At 34.0% G+C, this 21,538-nt stretch overlaps 1 protein-coding gene across 5 annotated transcripts in view; it reads right to left on the bottom strand.

Moving 5' to 3' along the window:
- FYB1 (FYN binding protein 1) overlaps positions 1-21,538 on the bottom strand; it is a 157,450-nt gene that overhangs the window by 16,362 nt on the left and 119,550 nt on the right. For 4 of the 5 annotated variants that reach the window (XM_019737305.2, XM_019737301.2, XM_074328975.1 and 1 more), the window contains 11 exons: positions 16,370-16,416; positions 14,442-14,461; positions 13,972-14,003; positions 12,848-12,968; positions 10,213-10,372; positions 9,547-9,691; positions 5,847-5,869; positions 4,698-4,761; positions 3,748-3,885; positions 2,157-2,182; positions 556-622 (listed from right to left, as the gene is read on the bottom strand). In XM_019737305.2, coding sequence (XP_019592864.2) covers positions 556-622; positions 2,157-2,182; positions 3,748-3,885; positions 4,698-4,761; positions 5,847-5,869; positions 9,547-9,691; positions 10,213-10,372; positions 12,848-12,968; positions 13,972-14,003; positions 14,442-14,461; positions 16,370-16,416 — 843 coding nt within the window. The remainder of the gene's footprint in view (positions 1-555; positions 623-2,156; positions 2,183-3,747; positions 3,886-4,697; positions 4,762-5,846; positions 5,870-9,546; positions 9,692-10,212; positions 10,373-12,847; positions 12,969-13,971; positions 14,004-14,441; positions 14,462-16,369; positions 16,417-21,538) is intronic. The other variant, XM_074328976.1, reaches the window with a different exon arrangement.

Below are 21,538 nucleotides of genomic sequence, written 5' to 3'. Positions count from 1 at the left end.
TCCCCAATATTCTCCAATAAAATTTATAAAAACAAAACAAAAAAAACAAATCATGTTCTTCTTCATAAAAGGAAAAAGTCTTCTTGTGGAAGACATGTTCTTGTGGCTTGATCATGGTGGTGAAGGCTGAGATATAAACTAAGAACTGTATTCAAGGCAAAATGGTTTTAGGAAAAGGGTGAAAGTAAAGGGAGATGAATCAGTGGGATCAGTTGTGATCAAGCTCTCAAATATTTTCCCAGTGAATGAATAAATGAATGAATGAATGAATGAATGCAAACATCAGTGAGTGTCAGGGCAGAGGATGATAAGGGAACAAGTTGTAGAACCACTGGGACTTGGGGAGGGCAACCAAGGGGGGAGAGACAAGGAAGAGGAGGATGGGGTTATCCACTCACAAACCTGGCAGAAAAGTTAGATCTGGGAACAGGAAGAGGACAGAGTGAACACGACCTCACACACTAGATACACATCCCACTGGAGTTTTATTCTAGTTGAATTTTCTTAAGGAGTCTGATTTTCACTACTTCATTGCAATCAGAACATGCTAATTACCTTATCTCTGATGGTGGAGCTGGGAAATCAGAGGCTTCCACATCATCGTAAACCTCCTCTCCCATGTCTAAAAACAGCAAAATATCAAATGTTGAAACATTTTAGTTTAAATTTTAATATGAGCATTCAATGATGTTTTTAGTACAAAGATTATTTCAAGGACAATGTAGTACATTTTCCTGTGGTCTCTGTACATTTCTCCTGGAAGCATAGTCTGTTCCTTAAAGGGAACAGATTCTTATCTCCCTGAATGCCTGTGTTAAATTTCCCTCAAAAAACTACTGACCATGATTGTAACTATCATTATGAGTGGGGGAAAAAAAATCCCTAGACAGTGACTGAGATTATTTGAAGATTCACAAGTGTGATAAATGGCAGGTTTAGTAGATTTCTGACAAACAAATCAACATCACTGGTCACTGGTAGTAGGCAGTAGAGACTGAAATCAATCTCTACTTCTTATGGGATTTAGGGTGCTGTGATAATATATATGATTTTATTTATATATCTCTACCTATCTATCATCTATCTAGCTAGCTAGCTAGCTAGCTATCATTTTCTTTTACTCACTGATCTATTCCTTAGTAACTTCTACATTATCGTAGTACTAGGTATGGCACCATCTTAAAATGGAAAGGATATTTCTAATAACAAGACATTTATGATACTAGCAGGCATTGAGAGTTAGTATTGGTAGAAAACTTGCTATGACTTTAACTAGCTCAATAGCTTTTTCAATCTGTAGTTACTTTTCCTCCTCCCAACCTTCCTGTTAATAAGGCTCTACTGCAAATTAATTTGAAGAGATGAGTTGATGAGAGTACAAATGTTTTAAGGAATTATTATCACAGAAAGTTTAAATACTGTCTAGTGGTGGCAAGGATTTGATTTCCTTTAAAAATTCCTCTCGCCCTATATATATGTATAGAGTTCTCTCTCCCACCTGTAAGGTTAATTAATTTCACAGTATAAAACCTGCTCAGCTATATGAAGAATCCATAATAAATATGTAGAAAAATGACATATTATTGGTTTCCAGATAAGGAAAAGATTACTATCCCATGCGCATGCACATACAACACACAATAACAAAAGAAAATTAAAACAAAAAACACATTTTTTACTTAATTAGGTCACATTTGCTAGATTCTTATATCTACCCCATGTAAAGCTAAGTTTCTTGAACATACTTTGAAAATTATAGACTAAGGTCCAAGCTCATCATTATTTATTGATAAATTTTAATTAGTGTCTGACATATTTTCAAATTGATTACTGAAAACAAAGTCAGATAAACAGATTGAAAGAATAGATTATTTCTGTGTTTGGTTTGCTCTTTCAATTTATTTATAAATCAAAGTTTTGAATGCCTCAAATATTCTTAGAGACAACATTTTATTTTGTTCAAGTAAATTAAGACAAAAATTTTAAAGGTCTAGCTCAGCATAGGTGAAAAAATAAGCAGATTGAAATTGTACAAAAAAGAAATTTATTTTGAGAGTCAGGGCTTTTATTGAAATATAGTGATTATATCCAATGCTTTCCCAGTATCCCATCTACAATAAATGAGATAAAATATACAATTGGTTTTTATTACTTACCCAGTTCTTTAGGAGGAGAAGGGAAACTGGAAAGAAAATGAGAACACGATTACAATCAGACCAATATAAACACAGAATTTGAGCCCTTTATTTAGGAAAGACATGAATAAGTAAAAGCCTGGAGGTTTATAAAGGCTAATTAATATGTTGACTATCATTCCTTTCTCATTCTCCATTTCTCCACTAAGTCCCAGTTTCTGTCCACCAATCTGGAACTTAGCAAGACTTCTTTGAACTCCAATGTTGGCCAAAAAAGTCAAGAATCAAGACATTTAGTGGTTTGTTTTACCCATAGTCATTAGACCAATGTTTTTAGATTTGTTCTATAAGGTTTGGGCATATTATCACACCGAAGTAGATTAAGTGGATTCAATATTGTGGAGTCATTGTGGCATAGTTAAGGCCTAAAACTATTTATTTGACTCAACAAATAGAAATGGAGCGTTGAAATTAACAAAGGTCATAGGAATATTTATATGACTATGTTTCGCCATATGTACGTATGTATCCCAAAACAGGAGAATGGTGAATGAGAAAGGGATACCCACTGAAACAAGTCAGGAAGAGTGTATTAATAGAAGTGATCTGAAATCAGGATTGGGTGGCATTTAGTTGCAACAGAAAAAGACCTATGTTTTTATTACTTTCAGAACTTTAAGCGCGCGCGTGCACACACACACACACACATCACTGGAAGAAGGGTGCATAGTTATACACAAGTGTGAGAGGCCATTAATTCAAATGATTAAAAATCAGAATAGGTTGTGTGTAACTGGAGTAGAAAAAATAATCTGCTTTTATTTGTAAATCAGGACTATACTTGAGGAATGTTGCATCGAGAGAAGATTTGTTTACTTACTATTTTAAGTGTAGTGTTTATTGAGTGTTGTTTTAGTGTCTCACAAGAGAGTTTAATCATGTAACAGCTAACATGAGTGAGATTCTTCAAATTCATATGTATGGAACATACACTAAAGGATTATTTGGGGATGGAAAGAGAAAATTTATACATTAATTTTTATTTAGACAAACTGAAGATATTCAGAGTAATTTTAATAGAGGACTAAATCTATGATTCAAATAGAATTTATATGTCACTACAGTGGAAGACAGTAACAAAGATTTTAAATACTATACTTAGATAAAAGGAATTCCAGATTGTGTCCTTCATTTCTAGCAAATTAATTTTCAATAGAGTATGTATATTTTGAGTAGTCAATATAAAATGTTATATAATAAAATGTGGTATTGAGAGTTTTTGTAAAGCTACAGTCAAATAAAGTCCTACTAAGTGGAGAGTGTGTGTGTGAATAAATGAGGGTAAGTGTGCACGTGTGTGTGTGTGTGTGTGTGTATGTGTGCATGTTTGTAGGGAAAGCAAAATATATCTTTAAATCATATAACAGTTTTTAAATACTTTGTGTGAGTTTAAGGGTGAGACAATAAATGAATAAAAGATCACTAATGGAAAATAATATTAAAATGGGTTAACCCTGTCAGAATTTCGTTATGGGTTATAAAATATTAGTAGCATTTGATTAAATTAAAATTAGTAGTTATTGTGCACTAGGTTTGGTTGGTTGACTCTTACGATGAACCTTCATTATTGTCTGACTCAGAGACTTTAGTTTTCTCTCGTATACTTTTCTTTTTGTCATCTTTTCCCTTTAATATCTTCAAAATCCCCCAGGACCACGTGTTACTCTTCTCTTCAACCTGTAGTGTGGAGCTTAGGAGCATGCAGGCATTGGTCAGAATGGAATAGTCGGTGGAGTATAAAGACATTGAGTGGATATTCAGGTTTGTTATCCTAGTACGGCATTGATCACTCAGGCAGTAATTTACTCATTGTATTCAACAAGACGATGCTGTGAAACTTACAGGGCATGGTCTTTGAATGCTGCTGCTACAAGGTAAGTAATAGGTAAATTGTTTTTTTTCTACTAGTTAGTGATATTTCTCTTGGTTCTTAAAATAGCAAACTAAGTCAGGATTAAGTCTTAAACATCAATTTAGTTTTAGTTTATGGTTAAAATTAAGTAATTGATAGATCTTAAATTTTAAAACATGCCACTTCAAAAGTTGAAACAACTACAGGGTTAAGTAGTCAGTACTGGTTTTGCCCCAGGTAGCATATAGTCTCAATTTACTTGGGTTTCTTATAAGTAAAATTATTACACAAAGGATAGCTATGCAACTGATAAACTCTCCAGAGATTGTTGTAAAAGTAAATTATTGATTGATAAATGAATGATTGGGAAAAGTTTGGGGAAAAAACAAACAAACTACAACACCTGTAATTCTTTATCCCTTTTCATTTCACTTCTTTTGACATAGTTATGGAGGTTCTTCCAAATAATATACCACTTCATTTGAAGTATAGTGCAATTATACTTCCCAGTTTACTGCTGTTAATATTTAAATCACTTTTGGTAAGGTAATAAAGAACACTATTTTCTGCTTTTCATTCTAACTAGAAATCAAAACTAAATTTCAGTATAGAGAATAATTTCAAAAAGGCAATTCACTGATTCTCCTTACCCATCATCAGCATCTTCCTCTTCAATCCCATCATAAATATCATCTGGGGGAGGTGGGAATATCCCTTCATTTTGAATAAGGGGAAAAAAATCTTTTGTTAATTTCAGAATTTGGTCTCATAATAGTCACTGAAAACTTGATAATAAATCTGCCTTATTTAATTACAGAAAGCATCCCTCCTTCACATTAACTGTTTAAATAAAAAATAACTTTATTTTCTCACTCTCATATAGATAGTAGGCAAATTGTTTTGTTGATTGTTTTATAGGGAATTCTTAGAGGTGAAATATAATAAAGATATGAACAATAATAAAAGGTACTGTGTACTGGAGATGAAAGGAATGGGTAGAATAAATACTAGAAAAAGAAAAATTGAATAGAGAATAGAATTAAATATTTATTGTGGAAAATGAGAAGGGAGGAGTGATAAGAAAAATTTAATTAACAGTGAGAAGACACTTAGAAAAAGATAGTGATAAAGATGTAAGTGAAGGAAAGCAAATAGAATGAAATGTGAATTTGTAGACATTGATAGTTGCTAAAACAAACTTTTATTTCTTTTATTTCATTTCATCAAAGTGATGATTTAAAAGACAAACCGTTTCTTGTTTGAGTTGTTACCCTACACTACTTAGGAACCTTGTTACATGACAAATATTTATATTGAAAATATTGAGAATCTTCTCTGTGCAGGAATACATACAACGAACTTTGAACTTTAACTTTTAGGATGAGAACCTTACCACTGCAAGGTGTTAGTAAAATTTCCTTACTTTGCAGATGAGAAAAAGAGGGGTGTTTCAGAGTCACAGCTAAAGTGACCATATATGTTATCATCCAAACAAGGATGCTTCTGAAAGTGAAGGGGATGCTCTTAAGAATTGTACTCAGATGATTAGCTAAGCCCAAACCGCCTTGGGCACCCTGGAAGTGGAGTCACCCTATGACCCACAACAAACCTGGAAGAAAGAAGTGCATTGCTCAGGGTCACGTGACTAGGACTAGCATCCAGGTCATTGGTTCCAGTCCAGTGTTCTTTCTACCTTATTAAGATCCTCCTCATTGTTTGCAAACAAAAGCATGCTGTCATTAACATACACAAAAATGTTGAAGATTTGGAGAAACTGCTAATAAAAGTGTGTGGCTTACCTCCACTTCCACTCTGACTGTGGCTAGAAAAAACAAAAAACAAAACAAAACCGGACAAATTAAATTAATATATGAATTATTTAGCCATCAGGAAGAGAAGTACGTGTATTGAACAGTTATATTAAAGAGAAATAATATTGCATTTAAATGTTCTCAGGATGTTATATGTTCTTTATCATAATAGATGCGTTGTAGCAAGGCAAAAAAACAAAACAAAACAAACCTAATAAGAACAAACGAGTTTTGGTACTACATAAGGTAAGCAAAAGAACGATACTGTTTGTTTGTAACATTTTTCCATAAGGCAGTTTTCAGATTATACATTACTATATCATTCCATAAATGTACTTACTAAAAAAAAAAAAGAGAGTATTATTCCCAGAGTCTTATGCAACCATTACTGCATTAAATTTAATTCTCTTTCAATATCTTATAACCACAGCATTTTACTCTTACTCCAATAGCATTACATTTTTTGTTTTAAATTTGAAATCTTATTTATGGGGCTTTTATATAGTATTGGCGCTGATTCCCTAAATCCAGATTTCCTGTATTTTTTATTTATTTCTATAACATGCTATATTTTCCCTATTTTATAATTGTCTGTTTTCTTGCCTGTGTCTCCCACTAAAATGTGAATTCTGTGAGAGCAAAGGGAAGTGAGTAGACTGTGAGAACTGCAAAACCTCAGAAGTCATCTGGTTCAATTCCCTCGTTTTGCAGAAAAGAAACTGAAGCTCTGAGAAAATAAATGACTCGACCATGCCTGTTTAATTAACCAAAGAGCTGAGATAAGAACCTCTGCATCCTGCCTTCCTCTAAAACACTGTTTTGTCTATACCTAGCTTTACTCCCTGTATCGCCATTTTTTCCCTTTGGATAATCTGCCAGCAACAATTATCAGTCTGATATTACAACCATACAGTATAATTAGATACTCATATCTGATTCCACAACGTTAAAGTCAGATCAAAGAAATTCATCTGATGGAGAGCTATGGTTAATTTAGAAATAGAAAAATACTCCTGCTAATGGAACTTTAGAGAAAACATGTTAGAAATGTCTTAATATATAAATGAGAATTGATTTTTGATGAAGTTTAAGTATATTCTTACATACTATTTTCACATTCATTTTCTCTGACTCTTCCTTTTGAGCATGAAGCAGAAAGAATTACGTGAAGAATTACAATTCTGATTGGCTAACATTCCTGGCAAATATATTCCATCTTGGAGATTTCCATACCCAATTTCCAAAGAACTGGGTTACACCAAAGCTGCCACACATTATTTCATTCCTAGAGCAATTCTTCAACTTCCTAAAAGGGTCTGTTTAGAATATAATATATTTACAGATGAAGTAGAGGTAAGGAGAGAAGAGTGTGAGAAACGAGGAGAAGAAGGGAAGAGAGAAAGGAAAGGATAAATGGAAGGAAAAAGGTTGGGAAGCATAACAGAAAGTTTATTAAGTGATGGAGGAATGGAATTTGCATTTGTAATTTTCTTTCCTTCATTTTTTATATTTAGCACAGACATTGCTTTAGTTAAGAAGAAAGAGAGAAGTCTGGACAGCTGTCAGGACCTGCGCTTTTAAGCCTCCTGTCTGCTCACAGAGTTTGAAGTGCACAGCCAGCTCTGCCTACCCTGAGGGATAAGGAAGGAGCAGGTAAAGAGTGCAAGGGACCAGGCGGCATCTGGAGGAGGGAGGAGAGGATGGTGCCATCTCTTATTGTTGCCAGGGCAAGCTGCCAGCTATAGTCAGCATCTTTCCTTGTTCTACTAAGAACAAAGCATGTCTGTTATGAGCTCTCTGCCAGCAGCAGCTGTAGTTTCAAAAACAAAACTTGGGTAGAAATTATGTCTCTTGTTTCATTTTCTTATTAAATATGCACAAGAGGAAAGGATGCTAGTCAATATTATAGTCCTGTACTTTTTAAAAAGATATTGAGCATTAAAACCATACATCTCCAGTCCCATTTTAGTAAATAAAAGATTCTTTTTCTGCTACATGTTTAGTAACTAGAGCATGGTATATATGGACTTGATAAAATGGAAAAGGTAATGCTAGTTTTGGGAAACAGTCACCTATTATGCTTAAATAATGCCTCATTTTAAGAACATTATTCTTTTTTGTAAATTTATATATATTTTTTCTTGAGCATGTGCATTAGTGTAAATATGCATTTATAATATAACTGGGGTCCTTTACCCCCAAATAAATGTGTTTTTAAAAATAAGGACAAACATAAAGTATGTACAGTGGTAATATAAGTGGAATAACATGCTCATGTCCTGAAAATTCTGTAAATCTCAGAAAATGGCCATTTAGAACTTCAACTGACCTCAAAACCAATATTTACCAATTGCCCAACTAGGTCAATGTGTTTCTGTTTACTAAAGCCAATTTACGATCAATAAACTCTAGTATATACATTTTGATATATGTTGTATAATTTATGGTCATAACATGGTAAGAAGGCATTAGAGGCTATAATTCATTTTAGAAAAACAAAACTTCCAGAAAGCAACACAACAAATTTATATGATGATAAGAGGTAAAAGACCACACGAGGGAAATTTAATTCTTCGTACGTCTTAGAAGTACATTTCTATTTTGATAGTTTTACATTTTTTAGGTGGTTAATAGTAAAAACATTTTTTCTTTGACATTTAAGTTATAAAGAAGGCAGACACATTTTTACCCAAGAGAAGATCGAGCACAGATTGCGTGTTTTGAGATCACAGTGGAAGAGTCTATGCCACAATGTGGGCGTAGAAAAATGTGGATTCTTAACTGAGCTGGAGATTTTCCTCCTCCTTTTTCTTCAACTTGAAGGGATATGGCTTTACCAGGAAGAGGAGATATTGGGGGGAGGAAAGAATGAAAGGAGAAGGGGAATAGAAGAGCAAGAAGGGGAAAAAGGACAAGGAAGATCAGAGCTAGGAAAAAGAGACAGAGGAAGAGGCGTGGACAAAGGAAGCGGAAGACTGAGAAGGAAACGAAGAAAAATATACATGAGAGAGGATGGCCACTCTCCCTTCTTGGTGCTTCCAGAAAGGATGCTTGTTCTGTTTCTCTGCCCCTGGAAGGTGTTCCCATAGTTCATGGGAGGGTGTGGGGAGGAGAATGACTCTAATCTAGTGGAATGAATGGGCAATGGAAAGTAGGCCCCTTAGTTGATACCCAGGTATCACGAGGAACTGAGTTTTCACTTTTGTGCTTTTAAAAAGCAAAGTAGGGTTGTAGTGAAAAGCATTCTTTTTTCCGTTATATTTTCAAATAAGAACAAATATGTTTAGACTCAAAGATTTCAGAGCAAAAATGTTTATACTTTTCAGAACTACATTTTATATTTCATGCTTCACATTTTACAAAGTCATATCTACTTTACGAATATCCCGAAGATCAAGACAGAATGAATATTATAAAACAGCATTTTGGAATCACAACACATTTGGCAAGGTCTTGCAAATGGCTCATTATATTTCAAGTAGCATTTGATACATATAACCAAAGAGTAAAATAAAAGACTTGAGTTTCAAATAACCTTGCACCCATATTGGAGTGACTGTACACGGTAATTTAGTTTAGTGATAGAGAGCAGTAGGGAATATGGAAAGTAAAATTCTAGGATCTTAAAATACATAATCTGTGACAAGGAGACAATCTGATGTGTTTTACAATTTGTTTTTGCACATACCTGCTGGCCTCATCCTGCTCCGCAACGTCATCGTACACTTCTTGGTCATCTTCAATATGTCTCGATGGAAGAGGACCCAGAGAGGTTTTCTTCCGTTTCAAGGAATCATAGTCAATCTCTACAGCAGTTGTCTTAATATAGCCATCTACCAAAAGAGGAATGATTTATGTTCAGGTTATTGCGTTTTAAATGTTTCAAAGTTGTGAATAAAATATCAATTGCATATTTGCTCTTTAAAATTGCTCTTCATTTCTTTGCTTGCAATTCTGATTTATAGACTTCCCATGTAGACACACGTTTTACTGTACGTTATCCAAGTTTTATGCTACTGTGGTTTGGAATAAGCCTAGAGTCTATTTTCAAAATTCCATAGTGATTAACTTGACTCATTTTTTTTTTTTTTTTTAATTTTTAACATCAATGAAGAACTTAATGTCCTTTGTTCCTCCCTGGAGTAATATAAATGTTTACATTGTTCTCCACTAAAAGATAACACAGATGAGGTGAAGATGGGGGTATATACTTGTTATTTTAAATCTTACTATCTTTGTCCACCCTGTGCAATACTCCTAACTTAATGCTTATGAGTAGTTCCCGAAGAATTGGCACATTTCACTTGGGCTCAAAAAGATGACACTTTGAAGTCATAGGGGAGTTTGCACTCACATGACCCCCTTGCTGTTCTGCCTAACCATTTTCCCTCAGGGTTGTCTGTGATACGGATTATTTCAATTTGCTCTCCTTGCTTGAAGCTCAGTTCATTCTTTCCTCCTTTGACATCGCAGCAAGCTTTTGCTTGATGGATGACTTGAATTGGGCCTGTTAGCTGCAAAGAGGAAAAAACATAATTACAACAGGCTTCTACACTATTCAGAAAATCTTTAAGGAATGTAGCTTTGAAAGACAGTATATCCACAACTTGCCAACCTGCCTATTTCTAACCTTTACAGGTTTGAACCAAAAATTGAGGGTGAATGTCATTCCTGGGGAATGTTCTTACAGAAGGGGTTAGGGAATAATCACAGGGGTCAGCCATGACCACAAAGAATAGAGAAGCATATGCCTGGGGTCCCGGAGAGAGTGATCTGTGGACCTTAGGAACTCGGTGAAAGACTGTCAAAGGAAGTCACTGATAACATAATACCACTGATGTATGACAATTCATGCTGGGTGCTATGAGTTTTTATGGGACATGCGCGTGGTCTGCTTGGTAGATGGACATTTTTTTTCCTTTTTGCATTGTGTAGTTATTCTGATGGATCTCTGCAGGCCTCAAACAACAAAGGAAAGGGTAGGTGGTGGTGGTGGGTGTACTTGTGGGAAAAGCGTTTTCCTTCTTTCTTTTTCTTTTTAAATTTTGTGGTATTTTCTATCTGTAAAGTTAGAGTAGACAGTAGACATTATTGCTATAAACAAGATACCATTTTAGAAATAGTTTTGTAAATAAAACATAGCGACGAAATGTTGTGAGGTTTTAAAAATTAATATCCTGAATAGTACAGTGGTTTCTTGACAGCTGGGGAATAAACTACTTTAGACCATGAATCCTAAACTCTTAATTTCCTAATACTAAATTGGTGTCCTTTCAACAGAACTTCTTGGATCTTTTGACATGCAAATATGCATTGTGATTTTTGAAGAAGTTTATCTTATTTTATTGAACTTATGATGTTATGAATTGTGAGACATACCATTAACAATGTACCACTAAGAAAGAAAATATCTTAATTTAAATTATGATGTACAATAATGTTAAGATGCATTCTAATTTCAGAATTTTGAAATGTGAACTATTTTGTCTCAGAATTAATGAAATATGGTGCTATCTAACAATTCTCATATTTATTTAATTTATTTAATTTTTAACATTTATTAACAATTTGTGGAAGGATATAGCTTGTGAAGTCCTAGTCTTGACAAACTTTTGCATTCATATTTAGTGGTATGATTTCCATACTGTATTTTTTTCTTACTAACAGCATTATTTGAACGAGCGAGTGAAGCAATGCAAACTTGATTTCTCCAAGAAAAGCTTCACATAATTCCTTCAAAGCTATAAGCAATCTCTTCATAAAAAGTTTGCTGTGAAGATTTTCATTTAATGAATTAAATTTTCATATTTTCCACTTGAAAAATATAAATACTGGTAGCCATACATTCTGTGTGAGTAAAATGTTTTGATACTCATACTGTAATCTTAATTTTACTTATATACAGTAAGCATTTTCAAAATTTAATGAGAAATTTTATGCACAGTGCCTTATGTGCATTATTTTATTTAATTCTACAACAAACTTTTGCGAGAGATATCATTTATTTTCATTTATATCATTTAAAGAATAGGAATTGGAGGTCCGTAGAAGTTTAGTAATATGCCCACAATCACATAACTCGCATGTGCGGCTGGAATTTGAATCCATACCTGTCCAACTGAGCTTTACATTTTCCTTGTACTATGCTGTTGGACCTTCATTCAAATATAATCAATACACTGAGAAGGTATATATAAACCCAATTTTTATAATCCAAATCATATAGTAAATGTTTCAGAGGAATTAAATATTTAAAGGAAACTTGATATGAATGTTTTTTAAAGAATAGTTTTGTAGCTCAGATAATCCCTCTAAAATATAGCTGATATACCAGACCCACACCAGATGGGCCATGTCATCAAAGATGGTGTAACCAAGAGAAGATAGCCTGCAAGTATAGTGCTAGTGGTGGTAGTAATAGAAGTGACAAATTAGAACCCGGAGATTAGAGAAGACAGAGGTCAGAAATCCAGGTAGATGAAGAGGGTTGAGAAACAGCAGGTATCAGAAATCAACATGTACACAGGCTTAAAAAAAGGCAGCTAGAGTAGCTCAGAGACACTTTATTCTGAGGTAGGTCTGGTTCATTCAGAGACACATGTGTCCCTTGCACCACTATGACACATGTACCAGGGATTGTGCATCCTAAGCTCATAGAATAAATAGGTCAATATGAAATACATAATGAGGAGAGTCAAGATGGGTTTGAGTAACTGAGTATTCATTCACTCAAGCAACATAGAATTTCTGGGCGCCCAGTAATTATAAGCCACCGTATTTTGGATATTATCATATTACATTTTTAGTGCAGGGGTAGGGGCATGTACTGGACACACACACACAAATACTGTTATGAAGACAGTTACTCCTTAGAAAACAACAATTAAGTAATTCTCCAACCATGAAGTTTTCAAGAATGGCCTCCTTTTGTGTGAAAATTATTATAAAAGAGGTTACTCTTTTGCACCCAACAACAAGCAAGCTCTTACTTTAAATTTCTTCTTTATCTCTTGTTCTTTCTTTTCTCTCTCTTTCTGTTCCTTTTTCTCCAGCTCTAATCTCTTCTTTTCCTCCTTTTCCTTTTTCTTCTCCCGTTCCTTGGATGCTTCTCTGTGGATAAAAATGGTTAGGTTGTTTCATCATCTGCATTGATGTGATAGGGCTCACTATCCAGAGAGGTTTCTGTCTGTAACAGGAGATAGTATCTGAAATGCAGATAAAGGTAAAAAGCCAAGGGTTGTCAAAATTCCTGGGTGTGTGATACTGTTCTTAAAACCAGCAGGAGGCACACACATGAGGATTCCTTCCAAAGACTGGACTGCTTTCTCTTACAGCTTGTGCCAATAAGTGGAAGACATTGTTTATAAAGGCCCTACTCTTGCTGCACGTTGGCATAAATAGAACTAATCTCTCTCTCTCTCTGTCTCTCTCTGTCTCTCTGTCTCTGTCTGTCTCAGATACAAGAGCATGCACATGTGCATAATGCAAAGTTCAGAAACTTTAGTCAGAACTGGTTGAATAAGAACTGGTTAGAGATATCTCAATTTAATTGAAATAAAGATATTTGAATCAACAAAAGATAAAAATAAGATGATATATTCATTTCTACTTTCACTCACTTTCTAGGAAATTTCTCAGTTTTGGGCTACCCAGAAATCCATTTTCGAGCTATTTTATTAAAAAATTTTCTGCATTAGCAGGCTGAACCACTCACTGACATCTGGTGCTGGGTAAAATTATTTCTCATAGCACCCTTGGGAGGTAAAGCACTGCCTAGGTGAGGAAGTTGCAACATAGATGAATTCATTTGCCCAAGGACAAACTGACAGCAAGAAATACAAATCCCTGGCTCTGATTCCCCATCAGTGGTCTAGCTGGAGACTGCAGGTCTCTGGCCTCTCATGCAACAGCATTTTAAGAGTCGTCTGTAAAATCCTTAGTCAGTAAAGAATCTTTAGTCCTTTGTATTCAAATAAAGGTTATAATAATGTGCTAGTCATTTGAACAATAAAACTCCCCTCCCCCCAGTGTTGAATAACAATCTACTCTCCCTTTTACAAATCATTATATTCATCTTAGAAGGAAAATATTGTGGTAAAAATGCAACTCATACATGTCTTCATATGTTTCTCCGTCACTTTCTTCCTGTCAAGAAAACATTAATAATAATTAATTTTGATTATTCGAAAAGGGAATATACACATATTGCACTGATCAAATACTTAATAAAACAAGCATACATTTAAGCACATGTAAATTTGGCTTATTTAAAATATTTTCTTTTTCTTTTGAGAAATAGACTGGGAAAGTAAGCACAAAAAGACTTCATTTTATATCCTGCTATGTAATTCACATGTGTAACCAGACTTAAGGTTTACGTTCAGTGCTACAAAATTATTAGTCAGTGTAATGATTGGTGTTTAATGTGTCAAACATTTTAAATGAAATAAGATTATGATTCAAAAAATATCACTTACTCACAAGAATTTTCATTTATTGGTTTATAACAATAGAAAATTAATCACAATAATTATTAAATATTCTAGTTACAACAATATAACATGAGAAGGAAAAAAAACTGACCTCATCTGGAATTCCACCACCTAAAGGGGTTAAAAAAGAATAAAATTTAATATATTGTAATTAAGAAGCACTTTAACACCAGATTATTCAATGTAATCTAATATTTAAAACAGTTCCTAATCTAACAGAATTTATGCTTTATCAAAGATACAGAACTACAAAATAGATTATGTGGTTTAGATCCTTACTATGTTTTTTTTGATAGTTGTAATTTAATCACAAAATCATTTCATTGGCTTGCATAAGATAATGAAGGCACCCTTTATTCTCTTTCTTAAAGACATGCACATTTGCTTCTGTGGGTCTGTCTGGAACAAAGGTATCAGAAAATCACAACTGGTTTGCACTTTTTGATTTGCTTCCATTTTTTGATTTGATTTGATTTGTTCCCATGGATTTGCTTTCATGTATCAAACAAGTCAATATAATTAGATTTGTAGACAAGATATTTTACTGCTCAAGTGTTTAATAATGTCAGCTAATTACCAGATATTAAGATATAATCTAAAACAATAAGAAAAATAGTGTGGTGTTGGTATAGGACCTGATAGACCAATGGAATAGAATGCTCAGAGACAGATACATAAATTTACATACTCGTACAAACATATATATACACACACACATAAAGCATACACAAATACAAATATAGCATTGCTATAGTACAAAGGTGGCATTACAAGTTAATGAGAAAGGGTGGATTTCAGAATATAGTAATGGGAAAACTGGCCATACATCAGACTACAAATCTGTATTTTTACTAACTCCTCAAAAGTGGATTGAAAAGAGATCAAAGACCTAAATATAAAGGATAAAGTTCATGGAAGAAGATATTTTTATTTCCTAGGGATAGGACTTCTTTAATAAAACTTATAAAGCATAAATTACAAGGTAAAAATTAATTACTTTGATTGTGTAAATATTTATTTATGTTCAGTGAAGGACAGCATGGGGCTAATAGACGATGAGCAGAAAGAGAGAAGATATTTGCAATGTTTGCACAAGACACGGGATTAATATCTGGAATACAAAGGAACTCCTGAAAGTCAACCAGAAAAAAATACCAACCCCAAGAAAAAAATGGTCAAAGGATACAAACTGGCAACTTACAGAAGAAACACAAAGGCTAATAAACAAATGAAGTACTCAGATTCAACAGCAAGCAGAGGTATGGAAATTAAATGAAATGCCATTTATAAACATAAGACTGGAAGCAATTGGAAAGATGAATACTACCACGTACTGGTGCAAGGCAGGCGTTTTGGCATCTTCATGCCCTGCTAATGGGAGTACATAAAGATGTAGGCCTTCTGGAGAGCACTCTAGTCCTGCTCAGTCAAAAGGAATATTCCATTGCTTATGAGCAGCCATTGCACTGCTGGATATATATTTCTTAACGAAGTCTCTCAAGTCCACATAGGGATATGGACAAGAAGATGCACTGAATTATTACTTGTGGTATTAGGGAGTTGGAGGTAAAGTGTGAACGCGTATGATGCATACCGTGGAGTACAGACCATGGAATACGTGTGTAGTAGTTAACAGCAACAAATTAGATAGAGCACATATAACAGCATGGATGGGACCCCCAAAACACATTATGTTGAGTGTGAAAAAAGATCACAGTGAGCTATAAAATACTCTTTACGTAAATTGAAATATATACACACATACAATATGCAAACAATGTGTACAAACAGATACCTACACATTAAGCATATTAGAATATTTGTCTCCAGTAAGGGGGAAGAGAGGAAAGGGAGTGGGTCATGGAGATAAAAGGGAATAAATAAATAAGTAAAACAAGAGAGGGGTCTTGCATGGATCAATGATAATAATGACCCATTAATAACCCTATGAGAATGATTAACTCAAACTTCTGTATCTGAGATAACAAAAGATAAATAAAGCATATTTTTGCCCCTTACCTTCAAAGTGCATGCCACCATCTTGATTTTCTTCATTTATAGGGCTTCTGGAAACAAGAAAGAAGAAAAAGTGAAAGTGGAGCAAGTAGATGCTCATCTTACAATGAAAAAAATAATAAAAGGATACTTTTAAAAATCATTCTTTTCTCTTTAATATCGCTCTGATTTAAAACTTCAGAAGTCATCAGGATAGGCTTTAGCCTTATATTTATGAAGCTACTGCTGCAAAAACATGGAGAATTCTGGAGCTTGAGTACAGTATTATCCATTCATAGTGAACACGTGATTAATCCATTGCTTCAGGGCAGGAAGATGTTTCTTGTTAAAACAGCAGTATACCAGTAATTCAATTAAGAGATTCTGAAGGCATTTGATTAGTTTTACTGTACAGATACCAAGGAGACTTAGTTCTAGTCCTCGATTTCTTCCTCTTTTCCAAATGTTCTCCACCTGGCTTTACTCCCATCACTTGTGGCTTGGACTCCAAGGTGCTTCATTCCAAACGACTTCACTCCAACTGCTCTTAATATTTATCAATGCCCGGGCCCCACAAATCCTTGTGATTTATGGAACCCTCTATATTTTCTATTTCTATTCTCCGGTTAATTAGCATAGCTAAAAAAATTGTCATTTTATTGATTCTGGATATTACAAATAATTGGCATTCAATCTCAGCTGTACCCTCTACACTATTCTACAATCTCACTACCCTTTTTTTCTAGTCAACCCTCTATTGCATGGTCCATCCTAATGGCTATTCAAAACCTTCACTACTTTCTGCAAATCTCCCAGTCCTCTCCTCTTCCCTATAATCAGATGCGCTTATTGCACTGATAAAATAGCAGTTATGGGTGTGAATTCTCTTAAGAAAATACATTATTTTAACCCACAAACTTATCTACAGTTATAGCCATCCATACCTTCTCCTTACCAAAGTTCTTCTTTCCACCTGTGTTCTGAATCCTATCTGCATTATTAGCGACTTTACTATTTTCAGCCCTTCCTATGTGCATCATCATATTATTTATATTATTATTATTACTCCTCTTCTGTCACTCCCCATCCCTAAATATCTCACTCTGTTGTCTTCTTCACCCCAAGTTACTCTTGTTCATTATACAAAAAACAAAAACCCAAACACTTCTTTTTGCCTTCCTAAATCTTCCACATTACCACAAAATAACCCTCCTTTTCCCAGCCAAAGTAGAAAAAGATGCCTATACTCACTGACTTTACTTCCTCTCCTGTCACTTATTTCTTCATTGACTATAATCTGGCTTCTACCGTGTTTCCCCCAAAATAAGACCTAACTGGAAAATAAGCCCTAGCATGATTTTTCAGGATGACATCCCCCGAACAGAAGCCCTAATGCATCTTTTGGAGCAAAAATTAATATAAGACTTGTCTTATTTTGGGGGAAACACGGTATTGCCAATCCTTTACTGAAACTATTCTGAAAAGACTTAATTACCAAATCCACTGGACACCTCTCAGCCTGCAACTTACTTGATTGCTTTGTGGCCCTCAACAGTACTGGGCATTTTGCCTTCCTTGAGTCTCCTTTGTTACCATGACAAATCTCTCCTGTCTCACCTCCTGTCTCTCTGGTCACTATCCCACAATTTCCTCTGTGGGTTTATTTTCATCTGACTTCCTCTTTAAGGGATGTTCCTTTGTGTTTCAGTCTTGGCTTTCTTCATTTTTTTTCTCTCTACATCTGTTCCTGAATGGTCTCAACTCCACAGCTTCACATATTATTTTAATGTTGGTGACTTCCGTATTGAAATCTATAGCCCAGGCCTCTTTTCTGAGTTTCAGATCGTTAACATCTCAGAAGCTGAAGTTTCTCTCCTTCATCCCAGCATAAACCTGTTTTTCCTACTAGGATTCTTATTTTGGTGAATGGCACTGCTATTCACATATTCACCTAAGCCTCAAGTCATCCTTCCTTTCTCACTCTTCTTCAGTCCCACATCAGATTAATCAAATTCTGTCATTTCTACATACTTAGTGTCTCCCATACTTCACTTTCCCTTTCCATCTCTCTCCTCTTTCCTGCTAGACATGTGAGCAGGATTGTGTCGTCTCTTGCGTGGACTCTTGTATTAGCCATCCTGCCCGTCTTCTAGTGATGAGAATGCTCTTCGTCTTTTCTACCGTTACAGTCCCTTCTCCACACTGCTGCCAAAGCGATCTTTCTAACACATAGGTAAGATTATATTACTCTTATGTTCAATACTGAAACCACTGAAAGAATTAGGAAAGACTGTTACTTGAACTCAGGAGATAATGGTTGAAAAATTAACCCCATTTGAAAAGTGTGGCTGGAAGTGTCTTATTATCACTTATTTCATTAAAAGGGCTCAGTGGGTACAATTGTGGCTAAGGGAGAATTGTCATAGACATATGTGTCTTAGTCTCTACCTGAGATGGTAAACATGTGGTCATAAACTGTTAGTCTAATAAGCTCACTTATTTTTTTTTAAATTGAAAATTTAACTTATATATGCATAGCTTTCTATTTAGAAAAGTGTAAAGGTCCAGTTAGATTGGTTATGACAAGGCAATTGTTTCTCTTGGTGAGCCTTTTTAGATCTTGGAAGATTCAGAATTAAGTAGAGAAATGATGGAGCAATTCACACCCATAGTACAACATTTCGTGGAATAAGTTTTATAATCATTGGGACAATATACATATGTTCAACATTTTAATTATTTGTAATATTTAAGAGATTTGTTACATTAGAGACTATTCAGTTAGACATGTCACATCATTTTAAAATTTGTGAGTTAGACTATTATTTTAGTTGAAAAGGAAGAATTCTAGGTGTTGAGTGTAAATGGCTGCTGACATCAGGAAAGAGTCAATCAAACATTATGATCTCTTAATAAAAGAATACAGCATAATCTAGGGAGGATATATATATATATATATATACATATATATATATATATATATATATATATATATATATTTGATTAAGTTGCCTCTATCAAATTTACAAGAAATACTGAGAAAAGAAGAACACATAAGCTACCATGTAGGAAAGCAATCAGCAAAGTCTAGACTGTGGGTAACTACAGTGCCCACAAACAACTTGATTGTTTAACAAATAAAATGCAGTAAGTAAAACAAAATGATAGAGGGTGAACTTGCAGCTTAAAAAGAGATTTACAAAACAGATACACCAATAGACACAGTAGACTTTGAATTCTTGTTCAAACAAATTTAAAAATATAAGCCCCACACACATTTTGAAACAATTGGAAATTTGTACAATGATTCTATATTAACACATAGAGTCTATTTTTAGGGATACGTACTGAAATATTTATGGATGAAATTATATAATGTTTGGTATTAGTTTCAAAATAATATGAGAAGAGGGATGTGTGAATGAGAGAATAGATGAAATAAGATTGGCAGTGAGTTTATAATTGTTAGAGTTGGTGCAGGGGACATCGTGGCCCATTATATTATTCACCCTGCCTATTATATGTTTAAGAATTTTAAAAATAAATATGCTTGTGAAAAAGTACAAGAAAAATCTAATTACAAATGCAATTAGAATATTTAAGGGAACTGGACGTGACAAAAGCCATTTGAGCTCTTGGGAGGTGTTTGCTTAGTGGAGTTATTAAATTTGTTCAGTCACGTATTTGAAATGCTTAAAAATAAAATTCAATATATAAATTTACACATGTAATATAAAACATGTAAGGGAATTAACTAAATTTATAAATATAACTATTGATTTGAAAAAAAATTCAGGGTGAGTTGTCTAATCATTAATCAAAGATTCCCCTAAAAATAATTGTTGTTAAATAAAACTTACTAGATTTATAAATAGGATAGCAAGTTATATTATGTAAATTTAAGTACTTAAAATAAGGGCTTTGCATAAATTTTAATGAATTAAATATTAATCAAAAGCACAAGATGTATAATAAATATCTTAGACATCAAAATATACTGACATTCCACAAAATAAAATCTATAGCCCTTTTCATGGTATACAAGGTTGTTACTATCAGCCCTCTCTTTTCCAATTTTATATCTCATATTTCTTCTTCTTCTACATATTAATAGCGAACTGACATACTCTTTTCACATATTAATAGTGAACTGACATACTCTTTGAACACTGTCCCTCCAAGCTTATCCCTGCTGTTTCCCTTGTCATCATCCCTTGCCTGTGACCCTCCTTAATCTTTAAGCTTCAACTTAAACATTGTCTCTTCTATGAAGTTATCCCCAACTCCCCTAAGCCCACCCAGTTGCATCTTCCATATGTCATGAATTGCTCCATTATAGTGATTATTCTGTATTATTATAACTGCAGAATAATTGGTGTGTTTCTCTTCCTACTATGAGACCCATAAACCCCATGAGGAAATAGATTGTCTCTTGGTTAGTTAATTTATTATAAGACTGTCATTTTTAGAAAGCTATTACAATACTTCCTGTCATGAATAGGACTTATTTTCTGTTGGATGAATTAATGATGTCCTAGTAATACTGAGAAGCTAAATTAACTTTTATTAATAAGTGAGCTGTTTATTATCATTTTTGAAAAAGAATGTTAAGTCAAAGACTACTAGACTTGCAGTTCACTTCCTAAAACACTTGGATGAATAACAAATGCTAACAAAATGAAGGCTTTCTGCATATCACATTCATACATATGTATCTACACAGTTATGCAAACCATTTATTACTCGTAGGTAAAGTTTGCATGAACACAGTTATTCATAGGCCCAACATTATAGCATACAAATCTTAGTTTATTTTATGTAGGTCTGAATTCACAAATGTATAACGTTATTCAATAAATATGAAATAGTAATAAGAATAGGAATGATAGTGAAGAATGAAAAACAAAAAGATGAGGAGAAGTGAATGTCTTGGAAAAAACCAGATCAAAGTGCTTAAAAGAAGTGTTGAAAAAGCTCCATAAAGAGATAAAGAGACAAACAATGAAACTTGTAATGCCCCCAGTCATAGAAAACTAAACAGAGGGAGTGGGTAAAAGAGAAGGAAAGAAAGCTTATCAGTTAGTATAATAGTTATGTCTAGTCATGAAGGCCATTCACCTTTTGTTTTTATGCTATAGGAGCAGAATTAAACAGGAAAAGAAAAGTTATGTTAAGAGTGTCATTATGACTCTC

This window comes from Rhinolophus sinicus, linkage group LG03, assembly GCF_036562045.2.
Source record: "Rhinolophus sinicus isolate RSC01 linkage group LG03, ASM3656204v1, whole genome shotgun sequence".
Lineage (NCBI taxonomy): Eukaryota > Metazoa > Chordata > Mammalia > Chiroptera > Rhinolophidae > Rhinolophus > Rhinolophus sinicus.
This window is presented reverse-complemented; position numbering and strand designations above follow the sequence as displayed.